General features: G+C 27.2%; 1 protein-coding gene across 2 annotated transcripts in view; it reads right to left on the bottom strand.

Moving 5' to 3' along the window:
* Window positions 1-6,632: 6,632 nt before the first annotated feature.
* The window catches only part of LOC102674081 (aminopeptidase N-like), an 8,933-nt gene continuing 2,971 nt past the window's right edge, over window positions 6,633-12,594 (bottom strand). The window contains exons 3-11 of one of the 2 annotated variants that reach the window (XM_031511936.1): window positions 11,842-12,025; window positions 11,425-11,584; window positions 9,654-9,735; window positions 9,071-9,423; window positions 8,553-8,830; window positions 7,968-8,155; window positions 7,319-7,615; window positions 7,140-7,218; window positions 6,633-7,020 (exon numbers count right to left, since the gene is read on the bottom strand). In XM_031511936.1, coding sequence (XP_031367796.1) covers window positions 6,823-7,020; window positions 7,140-7,218; window positions 7,319-7,615; window positions 7,968-8,155; window positions 8,553-8,830; window positions 9,071-9,423; window positions 9,654-9,735; window positions 11,425-11,584; window positions 11,842-12,025 — 1,819 coding nt within the window. In that variant the 3' untranslated portion in view covers window positions 6,633-6,822. The remainder of the gene's footprint in view (window positions 7,021-7,139; window positions 7,219-7,318; window positions 7,616-7,967; window positions 8,156-8,552; window positions 8,831-9,070; window positions 9,424-9,653; window positions 9,736-11,424; window positions 11,585-11,841; window positions 12,026-12,594) is intronic. The other variant, XM_006618677.2, reaches the window with a different exon arrangement.

The following is a 12,594-nucleotide window of genomic DNA, read 5'->3' on the forward strand; positions in this document are numbered from 1 at the left end:
ACGAACGTTTTTTGTTTTTCACGACACGACCTAGGTTAATAAATGGTTGAACGAGTATTTTATTTTTAGTTTTAAAAAGTAAGCTTACGAAGGTGTTCGAATAATTTATTTTCGATAGATTTGATAAATACGAGTTCGAAAAAGTTGATAAATTTGGATCGTGGAAGGTGTAGAATTTTTCTTTCTTTCTGTGTGTGGGAGAGTTTGCTCCTCGAGGGAATCGATTCATCATAGATTTGCTTAATGTGCCGGTGTCAAGTGTATTTATGTTTTATGACTCGTTTTAACGCGTCATAGATTTATTTAGGAACGTATCTTATTTTATATATGTGTAATTTGGTTAATTGGACTTGGATTCTTGATTCAAAATTATCTGAAGTGACTGTTAGGTTAGTAGATTTCAATTGGAATTCTGTAAAATCAAAAATATAGGCGTTATTTAGAAGAGAAAAAATCAAAGTGTCTTGAAAAAAATTTATTTTTATTGAAAAATAAATGTTTCTCGGATATTTTTAATAGTTATTATATAAATGTTTAGTAGATTAATTTTTATGAGAAACATTTATTGTTATATTATAGAAAATGATAAAATGTAATTAAGGTATTATAATAATTATCAGGTTATCAAAAAGAACTCTATCATTATTTTTCTAATAGAAAAATATGTGATAAAATAGATAACACATATATGTAACCTCTGTAACATTGATAACTCTAAATAGTAATTGAAACTTAAAATTGGACGTGTGTTTGAATAGTATTTAAAATGAAATTTTCTTTTTCAATTTCTTATTCTTCAATTTTTTTTTTCCTTTAAATTATTATGTAACTTTCTTAAATCAACAAATCTTCAAAACTCAGAATCGTCTCCAAAAATAAAAAAATATTTTAAAAGTTTTAAGCTTTCTGTGAAATTGTGACTTTCTTTTCTGTTATAAAAAAAAAAAATACAACAAAATATTTTCTTTGTTACGTACATTATATTACGTACAATTGCATCTATAATTTAATTAAAAATGATGATCTTGAAATATTTAAAACATCTTTATCTTCAAAGTACCACGACCTATCACCATGATTTATCATTAGAAGCAATTTATTTTTATCTCGTAAAATTTTTTTCTCCCTCCAACTCTTCTCACTCCATTTAGAATATAAATTCATCCAATTACGCGAAAGAATCTCTATACCACCAATTTGATTTCCTCGAAAAAAAAAGAATTATATAAGAATAATTTTATTGCTTATTTTATTACGAATTATATAGCATCATACATCAATTATTTATAATCACTAAAGATATTGATAATATTATCGAATTAATATATAATTTAAAAGCAACACAATTTCTAAATACAATTTTCAAATTTATTACGCAATCCTGGATTCTGAAATTGAAATTTGATGCTTTAAAATTTTATATCGTTATATCTAATTGATTTTCCAGATGATAAAAAAAATATTTCGCAATTAAGATCCCTTTAATATGTCCGATCAATTAATAGGGACATTTATTGAAAAACGATAAAAGCATTTCTCTTGTACAAAATCATTATTTAGCACGATTTTTTATCGAATGACCGATTGAAACGTAATGTAATTAAATTTTTTGTTCGATTCTCATCGGATCTTGAAGAGTCGTAACATTATAATATAATTACCTAACTCGAGGAAACGATACGATAACATTATCGTTTGTATAATATTCGTAATGTGGGATAATAATATTTATAATATAATATCTTTGTTAATCTTTTTGAAGTTTCTTGATACCAATGATACATTTGTTTTGTTTTAAGATTTTTTTCAAATTGTAAATGCATCTCAATTCATTTATCGATATATCATTGATATTAAACTATATTTAATAATATAGTTTAACGTTGATGTAACTAATGTAATTAGTGATTCTATTGAAGATTTAAATTTATTACTTTTTTTCACAATTTAATGTATTAAATTTTATAATTTTGCAAAAGGATTGATAGAAACTTAATATTAATAATAATAATTAAACTACAATATTTAAAGATTCGAGATGAATATCTTCGTTTTCATGATCATGAACAAATATTTTATAAATACGAGATTTGGAAAAGTGTATTATTTATTTCGTTATATATTATATATATTTCGTAATCTGAAAATTAATGTCGTAATTTATCTCTTAAGATCTGCTTAATGATCATCAAAATTACGCATTATCGAAGTTGTTTCGTAATTATATAGAATAGTTCGTTGACAATTATAAATAATAAATTTCGATTTCTATCTCGAGAAACATTAAAGAATCAAATTAAATTACGATATTTATCGAAGTTTCTAATGTAAATATCCTTCCAGAAAACAATTTTTAATTTTTATATCAATAATAAAATCAGATGGGTCGCACTTCATTAACTCAATTGTCCATTTAGATTTATCATTAGATTAAATTGTACACGACATTGGAAATTAATGATCATGTGCAAATAAAAAAATCTTGATACAAATGGCAATATATGTATAGCTTTGGAAAAGAAGAATATTTTAATAAATACAATATTTTATCTTCATTTCTCTTTTAATCTCGTAATCTTGAAATTCATTTTATAAGAAAATAGATTAGCGATGTTAAATAACTAGCGATGTTGAATTAACTCTGATAAATGCAATTTCGATAAATAAACGATGATTAAATGAATAAACGATGAATAAACGTGAAATGTATCTTTAACGGTATTAGAAATAATTTTCTTTCTCTCTTGCTTTGGAAAGTATCATACATAGATATCGTAATATATAATTTTTAAATTTAAAATTAATTGAAATCTATACGCGACCAAATAGAAATACTTTTTTTTTTTTTTGATTAGTTCGTTTTATTTGCTGAAAAAATTTTATATTACTTGGTCTCACAGTAAGATTAAATCGAATTAAAAGATTTGTATCGACATTAATTGATTGTTATAAATAAATAATCTTACGAAATAATTAAAAAATGATTGTAATACACTTTACAATATTTCTCTCTTTTATTACATCCAATTCATATTAATTACATAGTATAAATCATCAATTTTATCATATAACGTATATTACGTATGACAGTATAATTTTTGTAAAATTATTTATCATATTATATTTGTTTCTTATATCCCTCTTAAACAAATGAAAATAATCCTTAAAATCGAAGATTGAAAAGATATTTTCAAAAGAAAAATATTTCATAACAATTCGTAACAATTAATTATTTTTAAAGAAATTTCATTAAAGAAAATATATTTAAATTCGTATATTTTTGTTAATTTTTATTGCAGAATATTGAATTATTGTTCTTATCAAAATTGTAAAAAAGAAAGTAATAAAATAACGATTGTAATTTAATTAAAAATATTACCAACGCTTCAGTGCTATTTTTATACATTTTGCTTTATATAATATTTCTTATTTGAAATGATCGATACAATTTTCTTGATTACTTTTTTCAATTTTTTTCACACACATGATAATATAATATCGGAATCCTTTGTTAATCGTTCGCAAAAAAGTCCTCAATCTAAAAAAAACGAAAGATAATTATGATTTGTTTAATCCACATGTAAAATGTAGTTTTGCTTCGATAATAAGATAATATTATCAAGTCAGAATTACCTTATCTAGTTGATCCTGGCTGTTGATTTTCCAGATAAGGATATCGAAAATAAGTTCTATTAGTCTGGCTAGAATGAAAAACGTTTGAAATGTCAATTAAAAAACTTTTCCACGCGATTGCCACGAATAGCACGAGTAAGCTGTTTAAGCTGTATCGAAGAGAAGGAATATATTCGAGCAAACTTGTGATATTATACGATTAAATGCTTTTTTACATCGAAATGTAAGATTATTGTCCATGAGATTTCAATAATATCGTACAAATAACAGTTTTTTTTTTTATTAATTTCTAATAATTTTAGCTTTGTTTCAAATCTATATCGATGGATGGCGTTTATCGTTCATGCGATGCAACCTTGGTATTAAATTTAAATGCTTAATTATCCTTAATTTTCTTGATAAGATTTAATTAAGAGCAGTTTTATGCAATTTATTATAGGATCAGAAAATAGGATGAAATATTAATTAGGAAATGATTTAGATGAAACAGAGGATGAATAGATTCTTGAACTTCCCAAAATATTAAATTTTTTCTATTCTATTTCTAAAACAGAAATTTTTCCCAAATTTAAAATCATACATAAGTGTATTGTATAGATAATATTCGAGGAGGCATTTTATTCTTTGTAGAAATTTTTGCAAATCATTAATTTGATAATAACGTTTACATTTGATAGAACTGATCGATGATTGAAATTTTACAATATCGTATATCAGAAACTAGAATGAATAAGGAATATAATCTATTTCACGAGATAAGTATATTTTCTAAAAATATCAATAGATCGATACTTTTGATTACTTTTGAATGATTAATTTCGTTGATTATTTGGACACGATTCAACACATGAATCTTGGAGAAATTCTCGAATTGAAGATAAGAGGCGATCTTTATCCAATTGATATCATCGTAGATCATTCTGTAATAGCCTATTAATTATTAAAAAAAAGAATAAATAAATGTAATTTTTTATCTGTATTTTAGAATATGGATTATAAAAATTGCAAGAAAAATTATTAAAAGTAAAATAATAGTAAGGATTATTGAAATTTTATTGCAATATTGTATCTCTCTATGATCATTTGTAATTATTAATGACTAGATTGCGAATTCTCATGCAAATATATATTTTTTATATTAAAAAAACGATAGAATCCACAAAACCTATTTAAATAATCAATATAGTAATTAAACAAAAATCCAGATAAAGAAATTTTTAAATTAATTTTAAATCTTCAATGTACCATTATCAAAATCGTTGTAAGCAATATTCTTCCAGAAGTAAATATATTTATCACATAATTTATCATAAAACTCGATAAAACCTTATTAAAATTAGGAAAATTTTGAATCGCTATATCTTTGAAAATAATGACTTTCGGTCAACCAGTGAAAAATCATTAGAAGCGTGGAACTTTCCCCTTTAAAACTGTTTTTCATTTATCCCGCTACGACTTCCGGTTCCGAAGATATCGTCGCTTAAAAAAAGGGTAATTTTTGATCATTTATTATCTCCGTCCTTGTTACTTACTCGGATCTCTCGCTCGCACCTCGTCTCATTGACCTATCCCAAACTGTAGACAAGCGACAGACGTAATTCTTGGAAAGACGTCCAATTTCCAAGAAAAAGTGTAGGTCAGTGAATCGTGGTCCTATTCGCATTCTCTGCACCATGTTAATAAACGCTAGGTCACTTTTATCCTTATATCTTGACAACGAATTGAGATATCGGAATGAAAAAGCCATTTCAATCGTATGATTCCCTCTATTTTTTGAATACTATGTATCTGTAATTTATATTTTAATAATTATAATTAATTATAATTTTAAGAATTTTTAGTAATAAAATATCAGCAATTGATTACCAGAGACTAATTTCTTTTACTTTTAACGATTCCAATATTATACTTGACAGACCAGATGATAAATGATAAATTATTCTGTTTTCTTATAAAAAAATTGTGTGAATAACGTTTGTATGTTATATCCTATTCTTATAAGAAAGGTAAAATATATTTTCAATTTTTTGAATTTTTTATAATTATTCATCTATTCGACTATTTCAAATATTTAAAAAAAGTATAATTTATATATAAAGCGATTACAAATTAAATATTCGAATAATCTCGTAATTCGCTCCTGGTTCATTCGTGATACGCGCGCTAGTAAATATAGACAAGGAAATAGTTAATAGGAGAAGGATAGAGATAGGATAAAAATATAGAAATCAGCGCCATCTTCAGTATGCCAAATGAAACTCAATAAATAAGGACAGCAAATAGTAAGAGAAGGATAGAGATAGGATAAAAATATGGAAATCAGCGCCATCTTCAGAGTGCCGCAAATGAAACTCAATAAATAAGGATAGGAAATAGTAGGACAAGGATAGAGATAGAATAAGAATTGATTGTCAACGCCATCTCTCGAGTGCTAGAGATATCTTTCGAGATGAGGGTAAGGTAGAATAAGAATTAAAATGTAATGCCATCTCTTAATTGCTTCGAAAATCATTCTTCGAAAAGATATCTCCAAAACTCAAGAGATGGCGCTAATGGTTAATTCTTATCCTATCTCTATCCTTTTTTAACAGTTTCTGTCCTTATATATTGAGTTTCATTTGCGGCACTCTAAAGATGGCGCTGATTTCCATATTTTTATCCTATCTCTGTTCTTCTCTCATTATTTACTCTCCTTGTCTGTTTTATTCTTGGCGCGTAACCACTAATAAAATACGGGCGCGCTTAATTGAGCACACTTCTATTTTATTCTTTTTTTTTAAAAATATAACGTATCGTATTTTATCTTAAATCATTCTTAGAGAATAAAGGACAATTTCTTCCAATTTATAATTATTTTTTTAATTTGTACAAAAATCAAAATACTTAAATTTTTAACGTTGAATTTCTACTTTTTATTGCGTTCACATGTTACGTATAACATAATATAAAAATATATTTTCCACGTATATTTTCTACATTATTTACAATTGCCTAATTTAAATAATCGCGTTATATTGAAATATATTTTCAAATTCTTACGAATTTTGTCATTCTGAACAACATTGTCCAACATGTCGCTATTGTATTAATGTATACTGTACAAGAAGATCATCGTAAATTTATTTCAATAGTTGATTTGCATTTTTATTCTCATAATTCGTTCGCAACGACCTGATTCTCAATATATTCTTAATAAAATCGAGTAACAAATATTGACAATATAATCATCGAAGCGAACGCTACCAAACCGGATGAAGAATTTCGTTCGTGCAGCCATTCTTCGATCGATTTTTTGTTATGCTCGAGCCAATCTATGTTACTATTTGCCTTCAGCATCATATTCGCTTGATTATCCTGCAATCCCTCTTTCCAGATAAGGTTCAATAACTGTAAATTAAAAAAATTAAATAAGTTATTATTAATTAGATTAATAATAGAAGTTAGATTAATAATAGAAGTTATTATTAATTGCTAAAATTCAACTCGTTGATAAAATAAATTATTACCTTTTCAAGTTGTTCTTTAGTTGTAACGCTGTTCGCGATTATATCTAAATACGATTTGAGGTTATGTTCAGTTTTGTTTCTAAAAAAAAAAAGAAAGAAATATATATACATAAGTATAAATTATAACATATTTACAATAATTTTCATTATACGTATAATAAGACAGTATTGTTAATTACAGTGATTTGTATTTGTCATTGAGCACTTTCAAAACGATATCGACACCCATCGGATGTTCGTTTATGATGTTTCGATACACGGTCGAGAAAGACAACGAGGAATTTGTTTCGAGGGTTTGCAATAAATATTTCTCCAAAACTTCAGACGAGCTCGAACAAGCCAAGATTGGTGATAAATTGTTCCTTTCATCTTCGTCCATTATATTTTTCACAACGTTCCAAGTACGGTCCCATGCCTCCGAGTCTGAATTTCTCAGACCGGCACAGAGAATATTGTTCTTCAAATTGGCATCGAGTCTGTAAAATAAAATTTTTATCGAATTACACTTATTTATTTTAATATTATATACGAGAAATTTTAATAAAATTTAAATAACATAAATAGTGAACAGACAGTAGAAAATTAGGAGGAAACCGATAGAAAACATATTATATATGTATATTTTTATAAATTTTGTATAAATTTAGAAATAAATTTATATTCATGGAGAATGCTGTACGTTAGAATAGTATTTTTTTTCAAATAGATCAATTCAAATAAAATAAGTAGATAATAGATATAAAGACATGCGTTGAATTGATAAGCTCAATCAACAAAAAGTAAATTTAAAAGAATTAAATGAATAAGAATAGAAATAAATTAACTTACTCTTTCTTAGAATCGTTCAACCATTCATTAAATTCATTATTGACGTAATCCACGCAATTTTCAACGCCAGCTCTGCAACCCCAATACATTATGGTCGGTCTAAGAATTTTCGTAAAATGATCGTCGTTCGATTTAGGTTTGTAATCCATTTTTTCCACCAGGGATCTCATTAGCCAGGTAACATAAGTCTGTAAGCGTTTTATTCGTTTTGAATGAAAAAGAAAAAAATGTACAGAGTGTTGATATATTCATGCCTAAATAAAATCTATTTATCCATCGATTTGTTCATTAAATTATAAATAATATGCTGCGGTTATTTGTGCAAATTCAAAATTTTGAAAGTGACGCAATTAGAAATTGAAAATGAAATTTAAATAGACATATATTGTTAATTTATCATCATAATAAATACTATACTTCGTTGTTGATATTATTTTATATCAATATGCACTTTATAAATCTGTTGTGAAATTCAAACTTCCTATAAACAAATCCGCAGCATACGAATCTCTACAGTTATCGAGCAATCGATATTCATTATTATCTATTGGACGAAGATGTGTAATAAATTTCACAAATACGTACGTTGAACATTTGATAATGTTCGGAGGCTCGCATCATGATATTCAAGAAGTTCAAATTCCTAAATGTCGTTTGCCAAGGCATGTAATCCACTTCTTTGTGAAGGTACAACGTGAGATTCAACGCTACGTCGTAAGAGAGTTGGTTAACGCGCGCCAAATTTAAAGCATCGTCGATCAACTGAGCTCGCGTTATGGGGCTCAATTTGGTATAATTGCTCGAGTTCAAGTAATCGTTTAACAATTTCCAGTTCTCCTTGTCGTAATTCACGCGATAATAACCTGGGAGGAGGAAAAAAACGATTCAAAATTTTTCGAAATTGAATATAACAAAAAATCAAAAAACAAGTGTACAAAATTGAACGAATAGAAGAAATAGATAGGTGATAAAAATGATATAAAGATGAAAATAAAAAATATCTCGTGCAAGATATTAAATAATGTAATAATAAGAAAGTCAAGATATCAAAGTGAAACGAGACACCGTATATTTTTAAGTGGACGCACTGTTGGATCGCTCACCTGTCTGCAACGCGTTGAAAATAATTCCATCCCCTTCTTTAACATCGACTTTCACGAATTCGTCATTCGGGCTCAACCATAATTTTGGCAATGTTGTTTCGTTAATATTGGACAAACGGAAATAAGTGAGCGGCACCCACCATTTCGTATCATTTCCACTTTTGTACAATAAAAATCGTTTCTGAGATATCTCGTACACCTTCTCTTTCCTCACAACGTTCACCACCGGATATCCCGGCTTGTTCACCCACTCGTCCATAAGTTGTTCGAACGTTACATTCTTGGGCAAATTCTCCTTCCCGTTTTTGTCAAGATATTTGAAAAGATCCGACGAATTGGCATTTTTGTACTTCCTGTAATTATTATTACACTCGTAAGAGAGAATAATTCGTGATCACGAGCGATGATCACGATGAATAATAAAGAAAAATATTCCAAGTAATAATAAGAATAATAATAATATTCGATTTGATATTTATCTATATTACAATTAATATTTTTCGAGTGAAATAATAAATAACAAAAATAGGAGAATTAATTCGCTTTTTTTTCCCTTTTTTCCCCTAAGTGTTAATATACGTACATTTTATTCAGGTATTCCCTCAAGCCTTTTTGGAAATTTTCAAGCCCCAAAATGTGCGACATCATTCGAATAACCGCTCCAGCTGTAAAGAATATTATGAATGATTGCTGTTTCTTATTACGATTCTGCATTTAATTTTTAATCGAAGCTTCCGAATGAAGCAATTATTAATTTTATTATCATTGTCATTTAATTTATTTCCCTCATCACGCATATACGTTTTTATCGAATTTATTTCGTGTAAAAACGTGTATTTATTTATTTATTTATGTACGAATGGCATATTATATCTCGATTCGATATATTAATTTTTTCCAAAAATATCTGTATTCTTTTTTATAATAAAACGAAAAATTCGTCATTTTCATATATTCGATTGTTTCACGGTTAAATATTTCGAATATTTATTTCTTTTTTTCTCAAATTCGATTCTTTAAAAGAAAAATCATTGATCGTTGTACAGGGAATTTTTAAATAGAAAAATTATTATTATTATATTAACAACAAATTATAATTGCAGCATTTTTTTCAACAATTATGGAAGGAATTTTTAAAATGCAAGACTTTTCAACGCGAAATACATTTTAAATTTTGATTATTGATTTTTTCTTCGATTTTTTTTCCTATAAAAATTATTTTATTTATTGCAACAATCTAAAAATCCTCTCTAAATCTAATAAATTTTACTTTTCAAATTTCAAACAGAATTCCAAACAGAAATTAGCCTCCCTTTATCAATTATTATCATGCCTGTAACGTCTCATTGTGTTTAAATAATCCACTTATTACATTGGCATAAAATACTCTTCATCTTTATCATTTCGTATTGACAACAACGTGTCGTTAAACATTTTATGTAACGCAATAAAATCTATTTTCATAAATCTCAAATTAAGAAAAATTAAATTATTATCTTTCGAATCATTAAATCTTTCATTTATCAAATGTTCTTATAATTTATAATTATCGATAGATATTATTTAAGTCGTTCGTCTTTTTCTTTCCAAGTTACTAGACAATTATACATATATATTTTAAATGATCAGATTAAAAGAGAGAGAAAGACACAATCGTGACATTTTCTGTATCGATTCAATGATTCTATTCTCTAGAATAACTATTATTCTAGAATAATAAATAGATCTATGAAACAATAACTCTCGACTTTTCGTCGTCTGATAATATTTAGTTTCAAGATTAAATGTATTAACCGATTGATAAGATATGTTACATATTATCTCGTAACGTTGATCAATAAATGGAAATTATTGGAAGCTAATAACGTGTTTGTTCACACATATATTTTTTTTTTTTTTATCTGATGTTAAAACCAATGACTCGTGCCTTTGTAATAATATCTCTTTGTCTTAATATCTCTCCAACGTTGTATAATCACGTAGAAAATTTTTTTTTTTTATTTTCGAATAGAAAATCTTTTTCAAGTTGTCAACATTTTTTTCGTCCTCCTTCCAAATGAAAATTTCAAATATTTTTGAAAATATTTTTCACGTGCAAGAGGATGAACATCCTATTAAAATAAAATATAAAGAAATGGACAAAGATGAAGAATAAAATAAGAGCAATTAAAAGTCGATTCCATTGCTTCGAAGTAAAATTCCAAGTAAAATTCCATTATTAAAAATAATATAAAATAGAATCTCGTATCGATCTCGATCAAACTCGAGCTACGTAAATATTTTCCTGCTGATTAATTTGTACGCGTCGAAAATAAATTTTAATCGCTCTTATAAACCTTTGTCGTTTCACTTACACTTCTGATACGCGATATTGTCGAACAATTTACTGATTTCTGCGGGCGTGGTCGCGTCCTGGTTCATGGGTCGTGTGTTTGTACCCGCATCCGTAACGAAAGCGACCCCCTGCGTATTGTCCACAACGAATACCTCGTCTAATCGCCAATCGGGCAGAATCTAACGAAAATATTAATCAGAATCAACTATAAATAGATACGATATTTATGAAACGAATTAAAAATAAGGATTCAACTTAGATAGATCCTTGGATAAATTACACGTGAAATACTTTTCGCAAATATCTTCGCTTCGTGTTATATCGAATTTTATTTTTATTGCATCGTTTGTTAAATGGCATGCAAAAATAATGTATAAAAATAACGTATTCGCAAATATGAAATGTAAAATACTTGGCCACCTTTGTTAATACTCGCCTTATGAGTGATGAAATATTGGAAATAATCCGCGAATCCTTCGTTCAACCAAATGTACTTCCACCATTTCGGGCTGACGAGATTTCCAAACCATTGATGGGTGAATTCGTGGGCTATGGTCGTGGTTACGCCTTGAATCGAACGATCTGACGTGACATTGTTCTTAACGAGAAGAGAGCTCTCCCTAAAATGGATAAAACTTCGATTAATACTACTTTCAACGCATTCGTGAAATTAAAAATTCAAGATGGTGGATATCGATTTCGACAAATACGAAAAAAAAAAAAAAAAACGATGGTAAAAAAAGCAACGAGATTCAAAATGGTTGTGTGTGCACATACACTGACGACAATATTCGTATCGAAAGTATATGCAAACAGGAAATCTGTTTTTCACAATTTTTGGAAAAATTCTTCGAATGTGTTAATTCGAACGTCATGAATTACTGGCAATACTATTTCTCAATCGATATCTTATAATGGCATTAAAGAAACATGGCGTTACAAACAAGCTTGCTAGAAAGGTGACAATAATTAAAAATGTATTTAATCATTACTGAACTTCCTCTAAAATCCTAATTTGTCACTTTTCCACACCAATGAGTATCCTATGGTGATTCTCTATTTCTGTTAAAAGGAATCTAATCAAAATGAATATTTAAATGTTAATCAAAATAAAGTCTCACGATTCAATATTAAAAAAAAAAAAAAGGAAGAAAGAAAACTACAATAGTATAATAATAATAAATTGGAG

The sequence above is a fragment of the Apis dorsata genome, unplaced genomic scaffold (genome assembly GCF_000469605.1).
Source record: "Apis dorsata unplaced genomic scaffold, Apis dorsata 1.3 scaffold_365, whole genome shotgun sequence".
Lineage (NCBI taxonomy): Eukaryota > Metazoa > Arthropoda > Insecta > Hymenoptera > Apidae > Apis > Apis dorsata.